The following is a 24,144-nucleotide window of genomic DNA, read 5'->3' as shown; positions in this document are numbered from 1 at the left end:
CATAGCCTCCAGGAATGGTCCTCACTCACTGTGGTAGGAGGGCGTCACCACTGTGTTGCTCTGGGTTACCATAGCCTCCAGGGACAGTCCTCACTCACTGTGGTAAGAGGGCGTCACTGCTGTGTTGCTCTAGGTTACATAGCCTCCAGGGACAGTCCTCACTCAATGTGGTAGGAGGGCGTCACCACTGTGTTGCTCTAGGTTACATAGCCTCCAGGGACAGTCCTCACTCACTGTGGTAGGAGGGCGTCACCACTGTGTTGCTCTAGGTTACCATAGCCTCCAGGGACAGTCCTCACTCACTGTGGTAGGAGGGCGTCACCACTGTGTTGCTCTAGGTTACCATAGCCTCCAGGGACAGTCCTCACTCACTGTGGTAAGAGGGCGTCACCACAGTGTTGCTCTAGGTTACCATAGCCTCCAGGAACAGTCCTCACTCACTGTGGTAAGAGGGCGTCACCACAGTGTTGCTCTAGGTTACCACAGCCTCCACGGACAGTCCTCGCTCACTGTGGAAGGAGGGCGTCACCACACAATGTTGCCCTGGGTTACACTATCATCAATTCAATTCAATTTCAATTGTTTATTCCTTGATAGAGGAAGCGGGATCCTAGTGCTGTCACTAGGTACCCCTGTACAATGACACCAGAATCATCTGGCAAGTGTGAAAAGTATATACAGTATAAATATTTTAAAGGGGCTTACTAAAGCCTAAGGAAGGAAGGATATTCCTTTAACACATAATCAATATTATCTACAAAATATCTGGCCAGTATGGGGAGGATCATCGTGTTTCCGTCAGGGGGTCGTGGAGTGGTGGTCCAGCAGGCGTCACGGAAGCGTTGTGTGTGGGGACATCTTAGGAGGTAGTGAATAAGGGTGCGGCTGTCGGGTCTTCTGCATAACGCACAAGAGCGTTGCCCAGGGGATGCGGGGATACCAATCTCCCAAGCAAAGTCATACCCAATGATGATACGGGCAGCAATCACGTCCCCCTTCCGCGACCCTTTCCCGCGGTGGCGCAGTATTTGTTATCATCATACAGTAGTTAACGGTTCGACCTGGTGGGATAGTTAAGGTACACAAGTGATAACAGATGACGCGGTATTGCTTGTGTATACTGTACAATTATCATGTTCGTTAAATACATCTATATTTTTCCATCATGTAATGTGTCAGAAATATCACGCCTTCAGTAAGATCATACATATATATCTTTTTTTTTTAATCAAAGTTTGGGGCTTAGCGATGAAGGACACGTCTCAGTTCACGCATGGTTACGAGTTTCCTTGAACACATTCTAAGATAAATTGTCCATAAAGCCGGACACGTAACAGCGACCCTAGTGACGGTACGAGCAGCAGACAGTGCCAAGCCACATTTAGGCGCTCATCTCTTTGTTTACCCAAAGTCGAACATCCACAAACTTAATTAAAGTTTTAATTAATAACCTCCAAAATTAGTAAGATTAATCCTTAGCTTTACCTAAGTAATTCAGAGGCAGGTACAGATGACGCCCTTGCTCCTCTAGGCAAAAAGTTGTTTTTGAGGTCACACTGGATTACGGTGTCTTAACAACTAAGGTCATTAAGCACGTGTTCTAGGTTAGTAGGCTGCGTAGTCATCAACAGCTGATAATTCATAGAGATACATTTATCTGGTTCTGAGGAAAAAATCACACGTGTCTGGCGTGATAAGAGCGCTTGGCCAGATGCCCCGCCCCATCTTCCCTGCCCTGCACGAACCAAGAAAGAAAACATGAACGGGCATTGTTCTACATCCTGTTCAGTTTGGCTCAGTACCAGTTCATCCACTTGTTAGACTGAAAATATTCCCAACGAAAAAAAAATCAATAAATAACACGAAGCAGCGTTTGACTCAGGCTCAGCAGGGTAAACATATCACAGGACTTGACCATATTTGACAGCGATTTGACAGCGATCAACGACTTTACGTGAAACACCAAAACAAAAACAAAAGCATACAGTAATAACTTTTCCTATAAATAATCAAAACGGCAAAATCTCTCCCCCAAAAAAAATAGCAATAGTTTTTCTACACAGTTTGTAGCTACCAAGAACTCGTAAAATTGTTAGAGTATAGCTGGACTGGGAAAATTCCACGCACTATTACTGAAAAATATAACAATTATAACAAAAAAATAAAAGTTAATGTCTTTCACAGATGTGGTATCCTATTATTTCCTCTCACAGTATGCGACGTGTGCTTTATAAACTGGGAACCTTACCTACAAGACCACGATCCATCCACTACTGTAAAAGCTCCAGTCGTTATACCGGACATTTTTTCCCGGTTAGTAAAAAAAAATAATAATTAAACACCAGACAAGTTTATATACAGACACTAGAATTAAAGCGCTACACATGGCAGTCATTACTAAACAATGATTCAACTAAGCAACAAGTCAGCGTTAACTCCCCGTGTAGGAGGATGATGAAACATGAAACATCTCTCTTCTGTACTGTACCGTGGCACGCGCACACACCTAACCTCACCAAGAGTTTCGTATCACCCCTAACCTAACCTAACCTAACCAAGCGCTTCGTATCACCCCATCCTACGATTTAAAGATTGAAATCATAATCGTCAAAAAATCGTAAGAGTGTGAGTGGGCGAATGTGATGGTATCTGAGGAGAGGATGGCGACACACTTGGGTAGCTGTGAGAGGAGATAAGGCAGGACACGCTACACCGCGCTCACCACAACCCCACTGACTACCCTGCACAGACACAGATTCTCAGAGCGACGTATACATGACGAATATCCCTCCTGACTGAATACCTAAGCTTCAAATTTACAACCAACACATATTTAAACTTCTGTAGAGGCATTCACTCAAGATAAAAATAAATAAATAAATATTCCAAGGATTCTGTGTACTACTGTATGTTATTTTCGCCGCATAATAAATGTTAAGTTATATTTGTGACCTAGATTCAGTCAGCCATTTTAAAACATTCTTAAGACCTCTCCAACTACGAAGGGCTGTCCACCCCTCCATGACTCGCTCTAGACTAGCTATGTTAAGGGGGGGGGGGAGACCAGAGAAAGGAGAAGATAAACGAGGGGAAGTGTGCAGAATGAACAACAATGGAAGAGGGGGAGAAGAGAAGCGAGGTAGATGACCACAAGAGAGGGGAAGAGAAAGAGCGAGTTACTGAGCCACACGCGTTTAGGTTAGGTTAGGAAAGCACTGGTGGACTGTGAAGACGAGAGACTGCACACACACACACACACACACACACACACACACACACACACACACACACACACACACACACACACAAACACACACACACCTCCCCAAAGCAGCTTTACTTGATAATCCTCAGGTATTATTTTTAAGCTGAACTGGCAAGAATTAAATATTAATCTCCAGCTTATTTTACCTTAAGCTTTAGGATACGGCAATTGGTTAGGACACGTAGTTGATCTTCAGGTGAAATAAAGTGGGGTGTCTAATCAACTTATTGTCCTCCATGTCTGTCACCACCCACCCACCCACCGCCTGCCTGGACCCTGGCACGACAGGCTGACCACACAACACCACCAAGGCTTGACCCACATGCCTTATACCAGTCCTAAACCACTTTATCAAACACAATTGACACCACTTGAATCGTTAGCATTAAGATGAACGAACAGCCTCATTTCCAAGCACACACAGAGAGAGAGAGAGAGAGAGAGAGAGAGAGAGAGAGAGTTAATTCTGATCAATTATAATATACATACACATAACTCCTGTGATAAGGCTCAAACAAAAACTACACCAGTATCAGGATGCCCCCACACCCCTGTTATCGTGCCAATTCCACTTTACCCGGTTATTCGTGTCTCCCCACTCACCCCTGTCATAAGTGCCACCCACTCACCCTGTCACAGGTGCCCCACTCACCCTATCATTAGTGTCACCCACTCACCCCTGTCATTAGTGTCACCCCACTCACCCCTGTCATAGTTCCCCCTCACCGTCATAGTTATCACCCCACCCACCCTGTCATTAGTGTCACCCCACTCATCCTGTCATTAGTGTCACCCCACCCACCCCAGTCATTAGTGTCACCCCACTCACCCCTGTCATGTAAAGTCACCCCATCCACCCTGTCAATAGTGTCACCCCACTCCACCCTGTCATAGGTATCACCCACCACCCTGTCATTAGTGGGCCACCCCACTCACCCGTCATAAGTGTCACCTCACTCACCCCTGTCATTAGTGTCACCCCCACCACCCCCTGTCATAGGTATCACCCCACCTCCCTGTCATTAGTGTCACCCCACCATCCTGTCACAGTGTCACCCCACTCACCGTCATAAAAGTCACCCCACCCACCCTGTCATTAGTGTCACCCCCACTCACCCTGTTATAGGTATCACCCCACTCACCCTGTCATAAGTGTCACCCCACCTACCCTGTCATTAATGTCACCTCACTTACCCTGTCATAAGTATCACCCTCACTCACCCTGTCATTAGTGTCACCCCACTCACCCTGTCATTACTGTCACCCCACTCACCCTGCTATAAGTGTCTTCCCACTCACCCTGAGAATCTGGTGGCAGCCTTCATTGTACTTGATCTGCTAATTCATTAATATATTTTCTTCATTATTTAAGCAAATATACAAACATTTGGAAACGTGTCATGACCTTAAGTAACAATGAATAGTTTATTATAAATATGTTACCTTTGGTGTGTTTAATAATTATCCTGACAGTGATACAGACGAAAATAGACCCACCAATCACAATCACCTTTACATACAGCCTTACTTCGCCAGGTAAAATTGTCATTACGAGACCCAGGGTGAGGGACGATGCATCTTTGGCAGACTGTACATGCTGAGCAGCCTCCCGGGAACAGAGAAGGTGAAAGCTGGCGTCCCTGTAGTATCCTACCCCATGTCAAGGACTGGTATATGAGCCAGCCAGTGTACAGTACCGCATCTGTTTAAAGGTTACCGTATATATTTGTGGAAGGTGATAGAAATGTAGCACCTTGTTGGGTCGGTTCACTGCTTCTGAGGTATGTAGTACAAAATGTTATCAATCATGTGAACATTCTTAAGATAAGTTTTACATCTTCCAAACACACACACACACACACACACACACACACACACACACACACACACGTTTGGTCCGTTACTAACCACTGCAAAATTTGTATCCACACGAAATATGAACAAAACGTTAAAAAAAAGACGATAAAATACTCAACGGGAGTAATGCATTATACCTAGGGCGAGGCACATCACATGTAGCCGGTACATACAGTGCTATATTACACAACGCCCACAGAGACGGTCCCCCTCTAACTTAGTATGACAATCCCGACCTTGTGAATGTTCGGTTTTACTGTAATTATGGTTCTGATTCGCTCTACTTACCGTTGACGAGGTCATTAAGGCCGGTAATGTAGCCAGGTGAATTACCCATCAATTATGAAATAGTAATCTTGTTTAGGTTAAGGACTATAATCATAATATTAACACACTGATAGTTACCAGAGGAACAATTACCTTCACTGCCTCAGGTACACGTCATTACCCTTCCCAGGTGCAACGTGATTACCGGGAGTGTTGGCAGTATATTGGGTGCAGGTGTATCAACCATCCTCCTTCAAACTAACACCTTTTCACCCTGCCCCTCCCACACTAGCTCCCCATGTCCCCCCCATCTCCTTTACACACGCGAACAGCTGCACGGGAGGTATAGGGCGAGCAGCTATCGGGACCTCACTCCTCCTCCCCCCCCCCACCATCACCACAGTCCACCACACCTGTACACGAAGCTACGCACCAACACATTGCGTCCCACCTACAGTACACTGATTATATGCTCGTGTGGCTCAGAATAGTCCACCCTTATCTAAGGTTGTGTACAGTAAGCACATACAAATATCACTTTGTAAACAACACTGACTGATACTGTATAAATAACTATTAGTGTATTATCTCCTTGTATACCTTTACTGTACACATAACTAAGATCTTCTGGAAGTTTCTGACCTACAGTATTATAAATAGCGTAGTGTATTTTTATCTGCAGGACAATCATATCTATTTACGGTAGTTCAGTCCCTGGGGTACAGTGCTGGTGTTGTGTGTTACAGTGCCGAGGGTAGTGGTGGTAGCAGTGTTAGCTTCACGGGGTGGTCCAGTACAGTGCCGAGGGGAGGTAAGATGTACGATTCAATTCACAAAAACATTCCCAGTGAGGACTTTCTTAATACGTCAGCAGGACGGACTGACCAAACAGGAGCTGAGGAAGAACTAAGAATAACACGGAAGCAGAGAAAGAGACACACGGCACCCAAGAGACGGATAACAACCATGTATACAGGGTGGATATAGTGAATGAGTTCAGAGCAAGCAGAGCAATTATTCGCCGCCAAGCAGACATGGGTGGTGGGGGGGTTACCAGCCAAAGAAACAGAGAGGAGAGCAATTACCAGCCAAGCAGACAGGTGACAGACAGACGAATAACAATTAAGCAGACAGGTGACAGGCAGACAAGAGTGAGACTGTGCTAAAGATAGTCTGGCGGGGAGACTCCCACCACAACCCACAGTCTACATACAGTAACGATTACTTGTTTTGTCTTGGCGAGTCTCCACGGTGACTGTCACTTACCACACCCTACTCTGGCTCCAGTAAAGGTGTCACTCACCAGACACCGTGACTGTGGCACTCTACCAGCCACACTGTGGCACTCTGCCAGTCACTGTGGCACTCTGCCAGTCACTGTGGCACTCTTCCCTGTGCACCACATAAGTCTACTACCAGTTAATCTTACACTCTACCAGTCAGTAAAACACTCCACCAGACACTGCTAGTCATTGAGACCATTCCTGTTTACGGCATCTCCATTACAGTCACTGTCCATCTACCAGTTATTGACCCCTGTACCCGTCTTCCTCCACCGCCAAGTGGTGTTTCAAGCATCGTGTATTTGACCGAGTTTCTGAGACTGTGCTTCTTGCGACAACTTAAATCGATGAACGATACTTATTGGATTTGTATCATGTTTATGAAAAATGTACGAAACGTGTTGAAGTTTTTTAACGCACATAAATGCATGACATAATTGGGTTTGTTACTAATGCGTACCGCCAATACATGAAAAATACTGGAGCTATTTATTGCTTATTACCAATATGCGATAAACATTGGTACTATTTCATGCGTACTGCTAATTTAGGAAACGTGTTGGCAATAGCGAGACGCACTAACAGTACTTCAATATCTGAGGCAGCGGGCAAGTCTCGTCTCCCTCACTAGCTGCAGCACGTGTGGCCAGTACCTCCCTTATCTTCCCTCGATAACATCACCAATATATTCACCATACTGTAAAAATAATCGACGTAGTGGCATTCAGTTGCGTCTTTCTGATACCATGTACACCAACTCCACGAATCGAACGTTGAAATAGTGAACCGACATTTCAGAAGTCAACACGGGTTCAGGAATTACAGTATACAACATAATTACAGTACCTTCTGACTCCCCTAGCAGCCTACCTTGTATTCTGCAGCTTTCCTTTAATTAATCATGGTGTTTGTGGGTAAGTGTTACAGGTCACCAACCACTGACCTACTAACTGGCTAAATGACAAGTTGAACACACGATTAGTTACCCCACACGGTTATAGTACCACACTATAGATTCACTGGCCACATGCTAACCACTCCTTGGCCATATAGGATATTCTGTATTTATCTTCTCCCTCCTTATGATTTGGCTTACTTCCTTCCTTCCTTCCTTCCTTATCTTCTCCCTCCCTCCCTTCCTTCCTTATCTTCTCCCTCCCTCCCTTCCTTCCTTATCTTCTCCCTCCCTCCCTTCCTTCCTTATCTTCTCCCTTCCTTCCTTCCTTCCTTCCTTATCTCCTTCCTTCCTTCCTTCCTTCCTTCCTTCCTTCCTTCCTTCCTTATCTTCTCCCTCCCTCCCTCCCTTCCTTCCTTCCTTATCTTCTCCCTCCCTCCCTTCCTTCCTTCCTCCGTCTAACAATACCAGATAAGATTCACTCCATAATTTAAGAGCCGATCGTACACCAACGGAGACAACTAGACATTAAATTGTTTTATTACACACAAACAAACAAACAAACAAACAAACAAACAATTACCTCGGTTCTCTAAGCTGCCACTCTATTTCTGGTTAAGGTCAGAGTCTACCCAGAGCAGTCCAGCAGCTCTCACTTTAAATGGTGGGTGGCTGTGACGTATACAAGTCAACAGTATAGTTTAAATATTGTTGTTATTGGTGGAGCCTCGTTCTTGCAGCTCCCCAGGGTACAGGAGGGGGAGAGGCAGAACAATATTACTTTCTTTAACCACACACACAACCTTTGTATGTATGTATGTATGTATGTATGTACGTATCTATGTAATGTATGTATGTATGTATGTATGTATGTATGTAATGCATTTATGTATGGATGTAATGAATGTATGTATGTGCGTATCTATGTAATGCATGTATGTTTCTATGTAATGTATGTATGTAACTATCTACCTGTATGTAATGTATGCATGTATCTACCTGTCTGTCTGTCTGTATGTATGTATGTATGTATGTATGTATGTATGTATGTATGTATGTATGCATATGTATGGTAAGTATGTGTTCAAAAATTCACATTTCATGATTTTTTCACCTGTAATTTACTCTTGATATTTCAATTACCGTTTTATAATTTACTCCTCTGTCTGTTATTCTCCCACACAAGTTTTATTCTTTTATAATTCTTCTCATCAGCATTTGTTGTTCCGTAAGAGCCATTTCATCCCTCACCTCACCTAACCTCTCCCCTTTTAGCAGTAAATATTTATTAATCCCTTACGCTTAATACGACCACTCACCTGCGCCTCACCCACACACACACATACCTGCGCCGCGCCTCACCCACATACACCCACGCCTCACCTACCCACACACACACGCCTCACCTACCCACACACATACACCCTGGAGGATTAATATAGCGTAAAAATGGTTTGGTGAGAAGCTGAGGTAATTTATGTTGTGTTGTACAGCGCTTATTAATACCTGGTGAGAGAGAGAGAGAGAGAGAGAGAGAGAGAGAGTACCCACAACTATAATTACAACACTGCAAACTGAATACAAAAAAATAAGGTAAAATAAAGAGAAGTGAAAGAAACAGACAATATTATCAAACAGAAGAGGAGGAATCGAAGGACTGAAGAAGAAAGGGAGGGAGCAAGGAGTAGTAGATGATGGTGGTGGAACAGGAACAGGGTCCTCCCAACTGATTAATAACCACTTGTTCACATGCCTGCCACTGAATGACAGTCGGCCAAGTCCTTCGTCAGCCACAAGGTCGTAAAACACCCGCCTCCTGACATCTGCTTACTTGATGTATCGCCAGGCCACTCGCTTAAAGAACTTGTGACGTCAAGAGAACTCGAACCTCATACTTCTGGCACTCGTGATACCATGGCGCCTCAGACACCATACTACATCTGCCTCATACTACAAGTACTGGTGACTGGGTATATATACTTGTGGAAGATGAACACCACACTAGCACTTGTGATAAAACTGTGTGAGAGAACAGGTTGTAAAGGAAGGGTCTAATATACTGCTCTTGATAATGAACACTCGGGTAGGTAATAAAAAAAAAAGGTTTACAAGAAAGCCTAGAAATCCGATCGACCTGAATTAAGCAAATTTATGAAACTAATCTACCACAATTATCATAGTTTTCACTCACTCCCTATTCTGATTTTGAAGCCACATAACCGCGCTGAATATATTTACATTTTAGACCCGTACTTCAGTTCCAGCAGTCAACAGGATCTACGAAACAAAAGGCCAGAGTCATAAATAATACCTCGCCCTCTGTCACAACAACCCCCTCAGACGATGTTGTTGTTTAGCAAGACTCTGACAACACTGGTGAGTAGTTGAGGGCCCTTAATGTTCGGGGGGGGGGGACAGTGAACCTCTACTTCACCTCTCTTTAATACTTCACAGATCTTATTATGATCGACTCGACAATTCCTCTTGTTCCTTCCCCTGTCTTCTCAGCACTACACCCCTCTTTCATTACCTTCCTCTACCTGACCTACATCCCTCACCACCACCACCTTTAAGACCCTTTTATTCTCCCCTCTTATACATTTCCACAAGCTTCCAATATCCTTTTTTTTTCTTCATTTTTCCTTTATTTACGTATCGATTTTCATTCAAGTCTTCCCTCTGAACCTATTCTCTTCATCCTTCCCCTCCACATATATCATCAGTTTTTCTCCTCCTCTCCTTTCAGTTTCCACCACTTTATCCTAGCACATCCCCCTTCCCCACCCCCTCGTAATTTGTCGCCCCCTACCTTCCCTCCCCTCGTCCTGCTCCCACCTCCAGGCAGCCCACTACCCATGTGTTTCCCTCACCCCTCATACGTCTCCTTCACCCTCACCCCTCATACTTCTAGCCCACCCTCATACGTCTCCCTCACCTCTCATAAGCCTACCTCACCCTCATCTGTAGCGAGGGCCCCTGAATGAAGAGCTCACGAGATTTGCCTATGAATGTAAATCACGTATAATGACCATCAGAAAGACTCATCACTCACCCACCGAAAGAATCACATCTTTTTAAAACCATCTTTCAGAGTTCATCATCAAAAGCAGAATATTTCACTTTTGATCATCATGGCTGCTCAGTTATTAAAAATATGTATACACTATATGCAAAACCGACACGATTTCTTTTTTTTTTTTTACGGAGAACTTGGGACACCAAAGGATAGATTCTTAAAGATATATATATATACATATACGATAAATCTAACTTCAGCTGACTTACCATAAAATTAAAAATCTACCGTAGTTGTTTTTCTTCTTCTAAGTGGTGGCAAATGAATGTATCTAGTTAAGGTATTATCCGTATCATATAATTTATCCAATTTTTAGTTTATATTTTCTTGTTCTTTAGCTTCAGTCAACCAGTTCAGTGCATCGACTTCTTTTTTTTTTTAAGTATGACGAATAATTACCGAATGAACCTTGTAGGCTCCAGCCCAGGTTAGGTTAGGTTAGGTTAGGTTAGGTTAGGTTAGGTTTAGGTTAGATCTCATAACGTAACCTAACCTACAATATGTTACGAACTAAAAAAAAACCAAAAAAAAAAACACTTTCACTTAGACAATTTCATAGTTTCCAAAGGTCATATTGAGGCAAACTTGCTCCGGGGTTATTTACATTCAGGTCAATGAAGAAACTTTAGTCTGCAAATTACCGGGAGTTGTGGGGGAAACTTTCACGGTAAGTTGTCAATGTTTTTCCGTTGGAGTTATAGAGGCCAATGAGAAGTCCTCAATGGCCTCACATGAATTCCCTTGTTATTTTCCTTCCCTTACAGTATTAATCCCTTCACTACGGAGACACCACTTATTATTTCACTAACACCAAACGATTATACTCAGCAGAGAAGTGACCCCGTATATAAGTGGTTCACAGAATACCCCCTTAAAAGTACCACTATACTACTGTACCACTACGTTACCACAATGGTACCTTATCCGTCTAAAACACTTCAAGATTTTCACCACCAACTAAGGTATTGTAAGTAGGTTCTGTATCAGCTGAAACAAAGTGACGGCGTATATTAAACATCTAACTTTATCAATTTCAACCATTTATTAACCTGGATAAGAGAGACAACACCTGGGGTATTCCTAATTAAACTAGGAACAACAACAGGTTATGTAGGAGGCGGTGATGGGGAGGTGTAGTGTGGGATCTCTCAGTCTACACACACGTTACTATACCATATTTCAGTATTAACTGTATAATAACCTAACCTAACCTAACCTAACCTAACCTAACCCAACCTAGCCTAATCTAACCTATATAATACTGTGATGATTCTGTAAATTTACTGCTTGTTCAATTTACCTCCATGAAACATATTCTACTTAGATCCAACAATTAATTTCTTCAGTGGAACAAGTTACTTTGTAGGTGCCATAACTAACGGTCGGGAGGACAGTACAGTAAAGTAGCTTAAAGGGGGTAAAGCATTATTAACCCATTTTTATGCTGCCAATAGACACACCACTTGGAAGTAAATCTCTCCCAGATAGTAAGGTTTATCTTCTTCCAATGGGCGGTAGAGTCGAAGGTGTCTACTGTCTCTACCTTTCAATTCCATCACCCCTAAACATGAACTCCTTATCTTGGTTTAAAAAAATATATAAATCGCCTATGTTTACATATATCACACAAAAAAACACAAGCCAATATATCCCACCATTGTTTAAATCACTGTATCGTGTATCAAGAGAGGAGAGGAGACCAGAGACGATATATATCCTGTACAGTGAGTCGAGACCGCGTGAAATATTATCTGCCTTGAGAACACATACAAAGTCTTCACTATTTCCCATGGCTTCCCCCTGCCTTCATTTGAGCCACAACTTGAAGCAAACACCAATCAGCTCTTCCTGCTAACTTAATGACTCCAGGGAATTACTCGTTCACTAATGGACTTCAACAACTTGTTACAACTACCACCGTGGGCCTCGTGGGTTCTATATGCCTTGGAGGACCCACAACCCATGCAGAGGTGAGGGGGATTACTTTATAAACTTGGAAATCTGGTACGTGCAACCCAACTACTGAGGAGAGAGAGAGAGAGAGAGAGAGAGAGAGTACAGTACTACCATCTGAAACTTTTGAGTGTTTTACTTCAACAAATATTCAACGCTAACGAGACAAATATCCCGATAACGTCAACAGCTCGTGACATAGACCACCACAATACGGTGTCCTCACGTTAATGTATGTCATTATTCTGGGACAAGATTGCTAGTTGTTGTATTCCCCCCACAGTGTAAAATATGACAGACTAAAAGTATTGTACCTAACCTAACCTAGACTAACCTAACCTAACCTAACCTAACGTAACCTAACCTAGACTAACCTAACCTAACCTAGACTAGACTAACCTAACCTAACCTAACCTAACTAACCTAACCTAGACTAACCTAACCTAACCTAACCTAACCTAAACCTCTAACTTAGACTAACCTAACCTAACCTAACCTAGACTAACCTAACCTAACGTAATAGTATCATTTAATTTTTCATGGAAGCAATATTGTACACTCGTGCCAAGAATAAAGTATTGATGTGGCAATTTTCTGGATTAGAAGGAATTGTGAGGAGATATTGCTCACGGAAGATGTTTCCTGTGTTCAGCAAAGAATGAAGTCTCATGCGCGCGCGCTTATACACACACGCGCGCACACGCCCACACGCACACAACGTAAACACCTAGAAAAAGTGCAAAAGAGGGCATGCAAGATTATTCTCTCCCCTTCCTACTCCACATATCAAGAAGCGCTCAACACACTGACCCTTTCGACTCTCACTGACCATCACCACGACCTCATCTGCAAATTTGGTAAGAAGCTTCTACACCATCCCCGACACCGGCTCCTACTACCACCTGAGATCCCTTGTCCGAGAATTGCTGTTCGACACCACAACCGCATCCAGCCCATACGTGCACGAACTGATCGCTATAAGAACAGCCCAGTCCCAACCATTGTAAAAATTATCAATAACTTGTAATAAATCAGTGTATTCACTCCCAGTAAACACTGCTCCTTACACTGTCACTATGTTGAAATGAACTGTAGTTTGAGCTTTTCCCCATCTAGTTATTATATGTCTTATTTGTGTCACTTATGTTACTTGTATATTATTTGTAATTCGTAACCCATTCCCCAAATATGTAACTGTATATTTTCAGCCTTCTGGCTGCCAAACTCTTTCAATAAACCGTTAATTATTATTATTTATTACACACACACGCACGCACGCACGCACACACACACACACACACACACACGCGCACACACACACACACGTTCCTTCTATGTTATGATACAGTGAATCCCATGATTTATGCAGCACACACTGGTATGTAAGCTGCCCCACTACACTTACTCTTAGCCTTAAACATCATACTACCTGAAGAAAATTATTAACGTAAATGGCAATACTCATCACCCCATTTTGTCAATATATGGACAGATGACCTTGAAAAGTAGGTCAAGAGCACCCGCCTATATACCCGTCACGGCGGGGGGAGTACTGTAGATGACCCCACGATATACTGAAGAGGTTATGTGAACTATATCATGATTAAAAACAGACAGACAGACACACGGATGGATTATGATATTATTTATCTGCCCAAGTCTGGACTGAGTGGTTTAAACATAACACAATTTGCAACCATGTTTCTTTATTACAGCAATTCCAGTAAATTGTTAACTTTACCCTTTTTATTACAGAATTCTATACCCTAAATTAAGTTTAAATACCTTATATACCTGACGCTAGTTTTTCCTCGGATTGCGACAATGAATTACGTCACCGCTGTATTTTTACATTCATACATCACTGTAAAATGTAGGTCATTTCCATTACAAAAACACTCAGGATTTCATTATGTAACACTTCCTGCTGTACAAAAACCATACAATATAAATGTGTAAAAAAAATTCACAACTGGCAATGATAATAAATTCAGTAGAAGTGTTTACATTTACACGAGGATGACGTCATCCAGACACTTAATAATGTCAAGTGTTAACTCCCACTCTATCCTAAGCTGAAGCGTAAAGTCAACTAGCACACACCAGTATCCCCCTCCGTAACCCCAGGGGAGGGTGCAGCACGCCAGGCATGAGATGAGGCTAGGGGCGTGTAGGCGCCGCCGTGTCAAGAACTAGGCTACACCTCCTGCTTGTATATCACACTACTACTTCACACACCACCAAGGTTTACGGTAACTGAGGCTAGCACATGAGTTATGCCGGATAGGACAAGGCGCACACACACATACACCCTTAAGAGTGTGGTGTAGCGGGGGGGTGGTGGTAAAGTGTCGGCGGGTATTGCTAAACATAGATGAAGTAGGTATGGTAAGGCGCCCATGTCTAGCTGCTCTGCCAAGCTACGTACCCCTCACCTAATCCCTAGACAATACGCACTGACTATACCCATATTAACTGTGCGTTCATATATCTTGCTAACAACATCAGTAACATAATCGTAAGTCACACTCCACTGTTTCATGTTAACATCTTGGTTTACGTGTATCACAGCGGGCGGTTACATCACTTATACCACAGCACTTCGTCTCCATAAGGTACTTAAAATTGCTTCCGAAAACCTTTATTACCCTTTAAATAACTTAAGTTGGTCTCGACGTCAGGCGAGGATTCAGCCTTTCATAAAATTCACGACTTACATAACGAAGAATAATCACTTGGTGGTTTGAGGGCTCGCTGCTTCTCTACCTCTCCCTCGTGACGCTTGGACATACCGAGATACCATACTGCCTGAACACCACACTCAGGTCTCGTTCCTAGGTTGTCTCTCTTAGATACATACATGCACGACGTTCAGAGTGTTCGTTTAATCCCACGCCGTCATCAGTATTACTAACACGTAACTTGGCTCGTCATCACCTCAGGAGTTAAGGTAAACTTCAACTTCATCACCATTACTGGCATGTAAACTGCTTGATAATCACAACAGCTAATGTAAACCTGAGTATCACCACCGCTGCTGCCAGGTAAATCATCAGATAATCACCACGAGTTACCAGACCCTTCCATATCGTCAGGTAGGTCTGAGGTGAAATAAGCAACACTTAACCTGGTATGACATTAACGGCTACCTTATGTAAATTACTGAACTAGGAGTGACAATGAAACTGAAAGCTGTGAGAACATGATTTAACAATAATCTCGATTAATGTTAAGGATGAGAAGCCACAAAAATAAATCGGAATGTTTTAAAACTTAATACTGGTAATAAATGGTGGCGTTATTTACCAAGAGTGTGTCGCGTACACTACGTTACTGGCTCGTAAATGTAACCCGTAGTGGCTGCACATGTGTAGCAGGTGTTGTAGTGAGTCATATAGGAACTACGCTCTCACTGCTACACACACATTCATTGATTTGAACCGTTCTCACGATATTAACATGAAAATGTATATTACACAACCCTTTTTGGTGTTTGTACTTATGAAAGTTTTTCTTACTAACTTATCTGTTCGGGCAGACACTTGAGAACAATCAACTGTGTTGACAATAATACCTACGTGAAAAAGTTGTATCATCCATATTATCGGCCTGGACGCCCCCTGGAAATGCACAGGAAGACTCACGGAAAAACACAGGTAATGAACCACGAGCATCAGGCCGCAGGCGACTCTAACTATGGGGAGAGGTGTGTGTGAGAGACAGGTGTGAGATACGGGCGTTGGCGGGGCTAGGAGAGGGGTTGAAGAGAAGCGTATATAAGATTAGATAGAGGAATATGAGGGAGTAGAGAGCGAGGTGTGTGAGTATGTGGGAGTTACCAAGGAGTGTGTGGGAGCAAGGAGAAGTGTGGGGGAGAAACGAAGATTATGTATGTGGGGGTTTGTGTGTGTAGGGAGATGAACGTGTAGGGTGAGGGGTATGGGGAGAGGCGTGTGTGGGGGAGAGGCGTGTGTGGGGGAGAGGCTTGTGTAGGTAAAGTCTATATTTACCTTACATCCTAACTCAAAACTAAAAGCGTGGCGACAGACCAATAAGCATCCTCGCCACGACCGGTAGAGTTCAGCCAATCCGATGACAACATTTGTATTGAAACCAACGAACTATTAAGTCACGATAAGTTCTCTTTTTTTTAGGATAATTTTCACAAAACGAATAAACAAGACTATCATTGAAGGTTGTGTAATCTCAAGCAAAAAACAAACAAAATCGTATAGGGTTCCTAGTTCTTGATAAATAAAGATAGAAAGCTTTAAATCAAGAAGTCGACCTAAATATCCATATGAATCTACGTACTAATCTTCATATCGATCCATAACACGACAGACAGACAATAAAATTTAGGTTCGGTCGTATACAGTTCGTGAGATCCAAGTTACCGTCAACGTGTAGGAAGTGTGCCCGGGGCGTGATATAGTGCGGGGGTGTGTGACAATGCGGTGATACGCCCAGGCCAGGTCATGGTGAGTGCTATACGACTGGAAAATTTATCCATTTCTTCATTCAGCTACCACTTAAGTAAATCCCTGCCGCTCAAAACTAGTCAAACCATAAGTAATTATGTAATACCGTGAGATTTACACACCGATGCGCATGGAAAATACTCATTTAGTAAAGATGAAGCCGAAAAATATATATAGCATTACTGTCACATCTAATTTGGGTAACATTGCACTAATGAAACAAAGGACTTGACTATAACTAGAAGATAATGATTTACAGACAAAACCATTATTTCTTTCCAAACTTTAAATAACAAAATGTAAATATGTTATTCGGCAAATTCTTTCTATAAATTATTTGTTTTCTATTTCTATAAAACAAAAGGACAAGTGGAAGCTCACAACAATAGAGTCAGTGTTGAAGAGTCAACCATGGTTTACATTCTAAAGAGCGAGTCACACTGCTTGTTTGCTTATGCTAATGTGCGCAATGGTTTATTCTTCTAAATATTAATCAGTTTAATATAAAAATAATATCTCACGCAGGTATACATTGCCCTAAGGGTTAAACTATTTTCTCTGACAATTAATTCTACGCAAGTGGTTATAAAATGTGTGTTTTTACAGTTTGCATGTGGCTTATAACTTCAACGTGTTCATAACCGCAATTCATAAAGTTGTCAGTTCTCTCTTCACCCCAGTAAAAAAAATTCTCATTCCACATTTCCCACACCGACCACACGATGAATGTGCAACACTGTGGAAGAGCGGCAACCCTCTCTCTCTGGCTTATCTGATAACTAAACTGAAGAGAACACAAAAGATAAGATAGAGCAGTTTGATTTGACCACCGAATATGATAGCTCTGCCCGGTGGAGATATTGTCAAGTAAATGCACAACTGAAAATGGCATACGCACTACCCAACGCCTTGTAATTTCATAGTACAAAAACCAGCATAGTAAATGAAACTCATAGGCGGAGGGGGAGGTAAACAAACATTACATAAACCAGTTGTAAACCTCAGAGGGAAGTGATAACAAACATGAGGGTGGTAACACGTCTGAATTACGGTGGTGGGTAACATTACACATGGCCCAGGCTGGGAATGTTGGGGGATAGGGGGTGAGAGAGGGGATGGGGACAGCTGGTCCTGTTTACAAACTAAGCACATTGGAGAGGCTAACAGCGACGCTTACCGAGGGGAGAGGCCGCTAGGCTAGGTTGGGCTGACACATAAACACGACCACAATTACGCGGTATAACGCGATTATATTTTCAATAGGAATGATTGATAGCACTAGTGACACTGCTGCTTTGTAAAGGGTAAGTCACGACTACTTACCGACAGTTATATACACTAGCAGAACCGTAACTTACAACAGTAATAAGCCTACACAGGCCTAAGGCCCTCCCCCTTTCCCTGTGGTGGGGATTGGGGGTTGGGTGGAGTGGCATGGTTGGAAGGCTTCAACGGTCGTTTGACTATTCAAACGTAGATAAGTCACGGTGTTATTCACCGTCAGTATTGACCTCAACCATATGTTCAATGGACGGTGTAAAGTTCTTAATTACCTTATCCCATACAAGTCTTCCTGCTTCAGGCTCGTTATATACTCCCACCATCGTGACAAATTAGTGCGGATAAAATGTAAAGCAAACTAACAGCTATATACTGCACACTGCCGTACACTACAAATACCTGGCGTGTGTTGTCGAGAATATGGTTGTTGGCAGTAGAGAATAAATGTAAATTACTTTTATTGCAAGGTTACTCTTAGTTAACATGGTATATTTCTAATATTAAATTTGTAACCATCTCTGACGTCATACTCTGCGGTATGTTTTTAAATGTCATCTATCCTGAGAAGTACTTAAGATATAGTCATTAAAAGGTCAAAATCATCACCAGCCACTACGTCACTTTGGTTGCGTGTTGTTATTGGTATTCCGAGTGGCTGGTCGAGGGTATTACCAGGTAGCCAAACAGCCTCGTCTCTTGAGGGGTGTGTCATAGTTGCGAGGTCTGGTCGCGCCGTGTTCCATCCAGGCTTCGGCTGTGTACCATGTTGTTTTATATCATTACTCATTTCTTCAAATTTATAGAGTATCTGATAAGTTGTCATTGTCGAAATACCGTAGTCAGACGTCATGTTATTCGTAAACAATATAACCATCAACTCCCGAAGATGTTATAACTATTTCCACGCCTGCAATCATTTTTTCTTGCTCTAGGAAAACTTTGAAGCCGAATAATTTTAAGTCAAAAAACCGCTACATAATGATATAAAGGCCGCTAATATCGTTAATGTATAGTTACATCACAATGCAGCTGGACTTGCTTACACTCTTGGCAAGTCAATAAAACTCGGCTTATTGCACTTACAACATACACTCAGTAAACAAAAACATACTAACGCGTTACAAAAGTAAAGCAAATCTTACCTTAGAATTGATTCAGTAAAGTCAATACTGCCGTCTGACAATATTGAAAACCGCCTGCGTGACAGAAAATATCCTCACCAGTGTCAGCCAAAGTCGAAATACAACCGTACTCACTGATTCATTGACACTGAGTGAGATGACGGCACGAGCAGGAGTGGCGCATGTGCGACTGTCACTACCACACCAAATTTTAGATAAAGTTCTTGGGTATTTCCGATCGCCACTTTTACACTCCGAAAAATTTTACTAATTTTCTTATATTGGGATTTTTCTAAGCATACAAAGCTACATAGTCAAACACACAATGAAGCTTTAATTTTCCAATAATTATATTTTTCACAGACCTTGGCACGAATATAACCACGAAGTTGGCACACGCTCCGCCCATTTATCTATATTTGGTAGTAAGAGCACAATAGCTGCTACTGGCAAACTCAAACATTTATTTTCTCATATTACCACGTTATATAATACCTGTTACTGATAAAATATATTTATTTATATGACACTATACTATCTAGTGTTTTCTATTCCAAATTTTGTAAGCATATCGTACATAAAAAAATAACATGTGGTAACTCCTCCACGTCACACACCGGAACACACACTTCCAGTGGACCAACCTAGGTGTGATGTCACGGAACAGAATCAACTTCAATATTTGATTTTCAAATATTTATTAATTTATTCAAGAAAAATTACACTAATCACATATAAAGTTATGATTGTTCTTTAGTAAACAACGTAATGATTACAGTACCATATTTACAAGATTACTGATACAGAGGAACAACTCAGTTTCTTCACTTTAATAACCACTGCTGGCAACTTACACACCTCGCATGATTCCTAACTTTCGGAAGTGTATGAGGAAGTCGTTAATTAAGCTAGTAATGTACAGCATAACATTGCCAGTATTTTTCGCACTTCAGAACGGAGATTATGTATTAGAAAATTCAATATTAAACACAATGTGAGGATAAATAATATTGTGTACTCGTGAGCCAGGAAGTTCCCCCGACATGAATGAGTCAGACGTGAAGGAGCTGAGGAAGGTGGTGACCTGGTTGGCATACTCATCGCTGACGTCACACTATAATATTACACGTTACGTGTTCGGTATAAAGAATGTTGTTTAGGTGTGTGAAAATGTTCCTTTTCTTATTTTCAGTTGATAACTTGGTTAAAAATAAATAAACAGATGTGCCCTGTGTCGGGTTGTTACAATACTAGTTTGCAAGTATGACTTTAATTACACCATGCTAGCCTGTTTAACACGAATTTACAGCCTACCATCACCATAATAAACGTTAACATTCCCCATGAACTGTAACAACGTCCACATATAGCAAAAAATAAGGACAATACGTGTGACTGACATGCGCAGAAATGTGGGGGACTTGAACAGACACAAGTTTGTATATAAAGTTCTCCCCTGAAGAACGAGGTATAGTGACTGTCTGCCTGAGGCTACAACACAAAATTGAAAGTGAAAAATGAAATCAAAATTGCATTAAATTTTATTGGATGCATTCTTTTATCTTCCCAATCACGTACAAATAATGAATCTACAGACCCTTAAAAATCCACGCCTTGACGTTTAAGAGGTGCCACACTTAGGTCACCTGAGCTGGGGTGACCACAAGCGGACTCCCAACCCTGACCTGACCGTCTTGTTATGTTGCCTGGTAAATAAATTGTACAGCCTGGCAAATGTTTCTCAGACATACATAGTTACATTGGGTCTTTATATCATGATCATGTTGTAGGAGCTGATTAGGTTATGTGGCGCAAATTGTAGTCATAATATCGAGAGACGTTGACGACAAAACCAACTCGTGACTGGAAACGATGGTGACAAGGTTAGCGTGGAAGAGTTCTCGTTATTTATGAATATTATTGAGATATACTAAGCGTGGTCGTGGAGTCAAAGATACCAAGAGAATAATGGTGTGACAGAGGTAACCACAAGAGTCAATGGTGGCCGCTGGTTCAGGGCTGAATGAAGAAAGTTGTCCTAAATGTTGCTTGTCTGTTGCAAGATCAGTGAGCCGAGTCGCAGTATCCCAGCGTACGGTACCTACCAGTTGCAAGTAACCCTAAGCACTCAATACTAAATCGCGCCTTTAAATATACTCTGTTGTAAGTTTTCCAGCCACATATTTCCTGGCCTTTACAATACGTATTTTGGTCCAAGTTTATGGTTCATTTTAAACCTTGTTCCCGTGTTCTATACCTAGCCGTTTCAAGTTATAATCACCATACTGTTAACACGTAATTCACGCGACCTTTCATGGCACGAGAAGAGGAACAGGAAATTGAAGAAAAAAATCCAATACACATTGGGATTTTGGACCAGTAATCGTCACTAAATCTGTACAGAATAATTAGGTACCCTTTATTGTTTTATGAAATGGTGTCTTCTAATTCGGTCCTATCTCTCAAAGTTAACCTAATGCTTCATGTTATAACTGTTATCAAATTTTAGTTATCTTACAAAAAATGTGTTGAAAAATGTTAAGTCATCTCTAAAAATTTGCTTACTACTCACGCCAGTCAGCTCCTTGTGTCGAACTTTTGTTGATGCCGCGCCCCTGATAACAACCCGCGTCAGAAAACCTCAGGTACCGACACCCTCCTTTACTGTGGGAGTGTGGCAGATCCTCCACTGCTCTGGCTGTTTATTTAGCTTTGCCACATGTCTACCGAGGCCTCAGTGGCATAGTATTTAGCTTTGGATGAGCGAGGTCATGGCTTACTGAAATTCAATCCCAGGAAAGGCTGAACTAAGATACCAGGGGCTTTATTTTACTACAATCTGGACTATCAAGAACATAAATTGACCCATGCCTACCATGCATATCCTAAACTGCAAAAAGTTTCAGAAAAAACTAACACGAATGAAATTGTTTTATTTTGATACAATAATAAAAATCCCTTCATTCCTCATCTACCACGAAAAGCTTCAAGTTAAATAACGATAACTAGTTAAATTTGTAAACAGCATTATTGAGGTGATAAGATACGAGCATTAGCAAGTCAGGGCACCATGCTAATATTCTGAGGTCAACGTCACAACTTTAACTGACATTCTGTCGAACTTCCTGAGGGGCGCTGTTGTTAGACTGATATAGATATTTGTTCTGTGAAATCGCCATACACGTCGACAGTTGTTCAGCGGTCCGACTAATTACCCAAATGTAGCCAAATGTAGCCAAATGTAGCCGCAATGAAGTCAAATGATGGTCGTACAAGCGTAAATCGGGCTGTGAATCACTTCTCGATTATTATTTGGTGTCATAAAGTCACAAAAAATTGGTAAACTTAATTCAATCTGAGTTGTGTTGTGTTAGGTTAGGTACATGCACTTGATCTATTAACTCAGATTAAATTAAGTTTACCAATTTTTTTGTGACTTCGTGACACCAAATACTAGTCGAGGTTAGGTTAGGTTAGGTTCGGTACATGCACTCGATCTATTAACTCAAATTAAATTAACTTTACCAATTTTTTTGTGACTTCGTGACAAAAATACTAGTCGTTAAGTGATTGGTAACCCGATTTATTCATGTAGGACCATTATTTGACTTCATTGCGGCTACATTTGGCTACGGTCAGTAATTACTGCCCTCAGTACATGCACGATCTATTAACCCGTAAAGTAAGTTTTCCAATTTTTGTGACTTCGTGACAAAATACTAGTCGTTAAGTGATTGGTAACCCGATTTATTCATGTAGGACCATTATTTGACTTCATTGCGGCTACATTTGGCTACATTTGGGTACATTTGGGTAATTAGTCGGACCCGTTGTTCAGCACGAAATCTACAGAGTACAGAGGATTATAAAACATGGACCAGCAACTCGAGTGTTACCTTGTCGAACGCGCCATTACAGAAAACTGTTTTCAGGGAGAACTTTGACGTTTCTTTTCATGTCTCTTCTTGTGGTGGACAATACCTATGTGAGGGCGTCTCCTATTTGATATATTTTTGAGAACCCTGAATATGAAAGTGATAATTTTTATTTTATTTTACCCCCCAATACCCTTCACGTATCAAGTTATCACTGAGTTATCAATGTTTAAAGCCACAACATGCGCTGGAACAAGTTAGCTTGATAACATATTGTGTAAAGCCTTTGCAATACTTTTCAAACTGAAGCAATCACATTAATTATAATTCCTATCGGTGATGGAATTCCAATTTTGTGAACAACTCAAATTTGGTGAAGATGGAGGCATAAATAGCTATTTCATTAGCAAATATCAACAACATCAATGAACAATGAAACATTCCCAGAGCAAAACTCACAAAATATAAAGTTGAGACTAATCTAAGGTTACACAAGTCCACTACAACTAGTACAGAAACGAAGAACAGAATACAGACCTTGACAGTACGCCATTGTCCAGGGATCAGAGGCTCGGAATAGACCTGGAAATCAAAACATTACTATTAAATGCTTTACAATGTGTTCAACAGAGGGAAATTGTATCATTCAGTACAGGTGTCCTATGATCGGTACAACAGAGTACAGTAGTAAATTTTACTTTTATTTTTCTCTTCCCCAGTGATCAGCTCGTTAGCCACTTGGGCAGTAGGTCACGTCTATTACACACTGTTGGCAAGTACTGTACTGTGT

At 41.8% G+C, this 24,144-nt stretch overlaps 1 protein-coding gene across 4 annotated transcripts in view; it reads right to left on the bottom strand.

Annotated features, from left to right (window-relative positions):
* The window catches only part of LOC121855722, a 154,457-nt gene extending 130,524 nt beyond the window's left edge, over positions 1–23,933 (bottom strand). For 3 of the 4 annotated variants that reach the window (XM_042350812.1, XM_042350814.1, XM_042350813.1), the window contains exon 1: positions 23,892–23,933. In XM_042350812.1, the coding sequence (XP_042206746.1) occupies positions 23,892–23,907 (16 nt within the window). In that variant the 5' untranslated portion in view covers positions 23,908–23,933. Of the gene's footprint in view, positions 1–19,500; positions 19,638–23,891 lie in introns of those variants that run through there. The other variant, XM_042350815.1, reaches the window with a different exon arrangement.
* Between the last annotated feature and the right edge of the window lie 211 nt (positions 23,934–24,144).

This window comes from Homarus americanus, unplaced genomic scaffold, assembly GCF_018991925.1.
Source record: "Homarus americanus isolate GMGI-L3 unplaced genomic scaffold, GMGI_Hamer_2.0 scaffold21353, whole genome shotgun sequence".
Taxonomy (NCBI): Eukaryota; Metazoa; Arthropoda; class Malacostraca; order Decapoda; family Nephropidae; genus Homarus; species Homarus americanus.
This window is presented reverse-complemented; position numbering and strand designations above follow the sequence as displayed.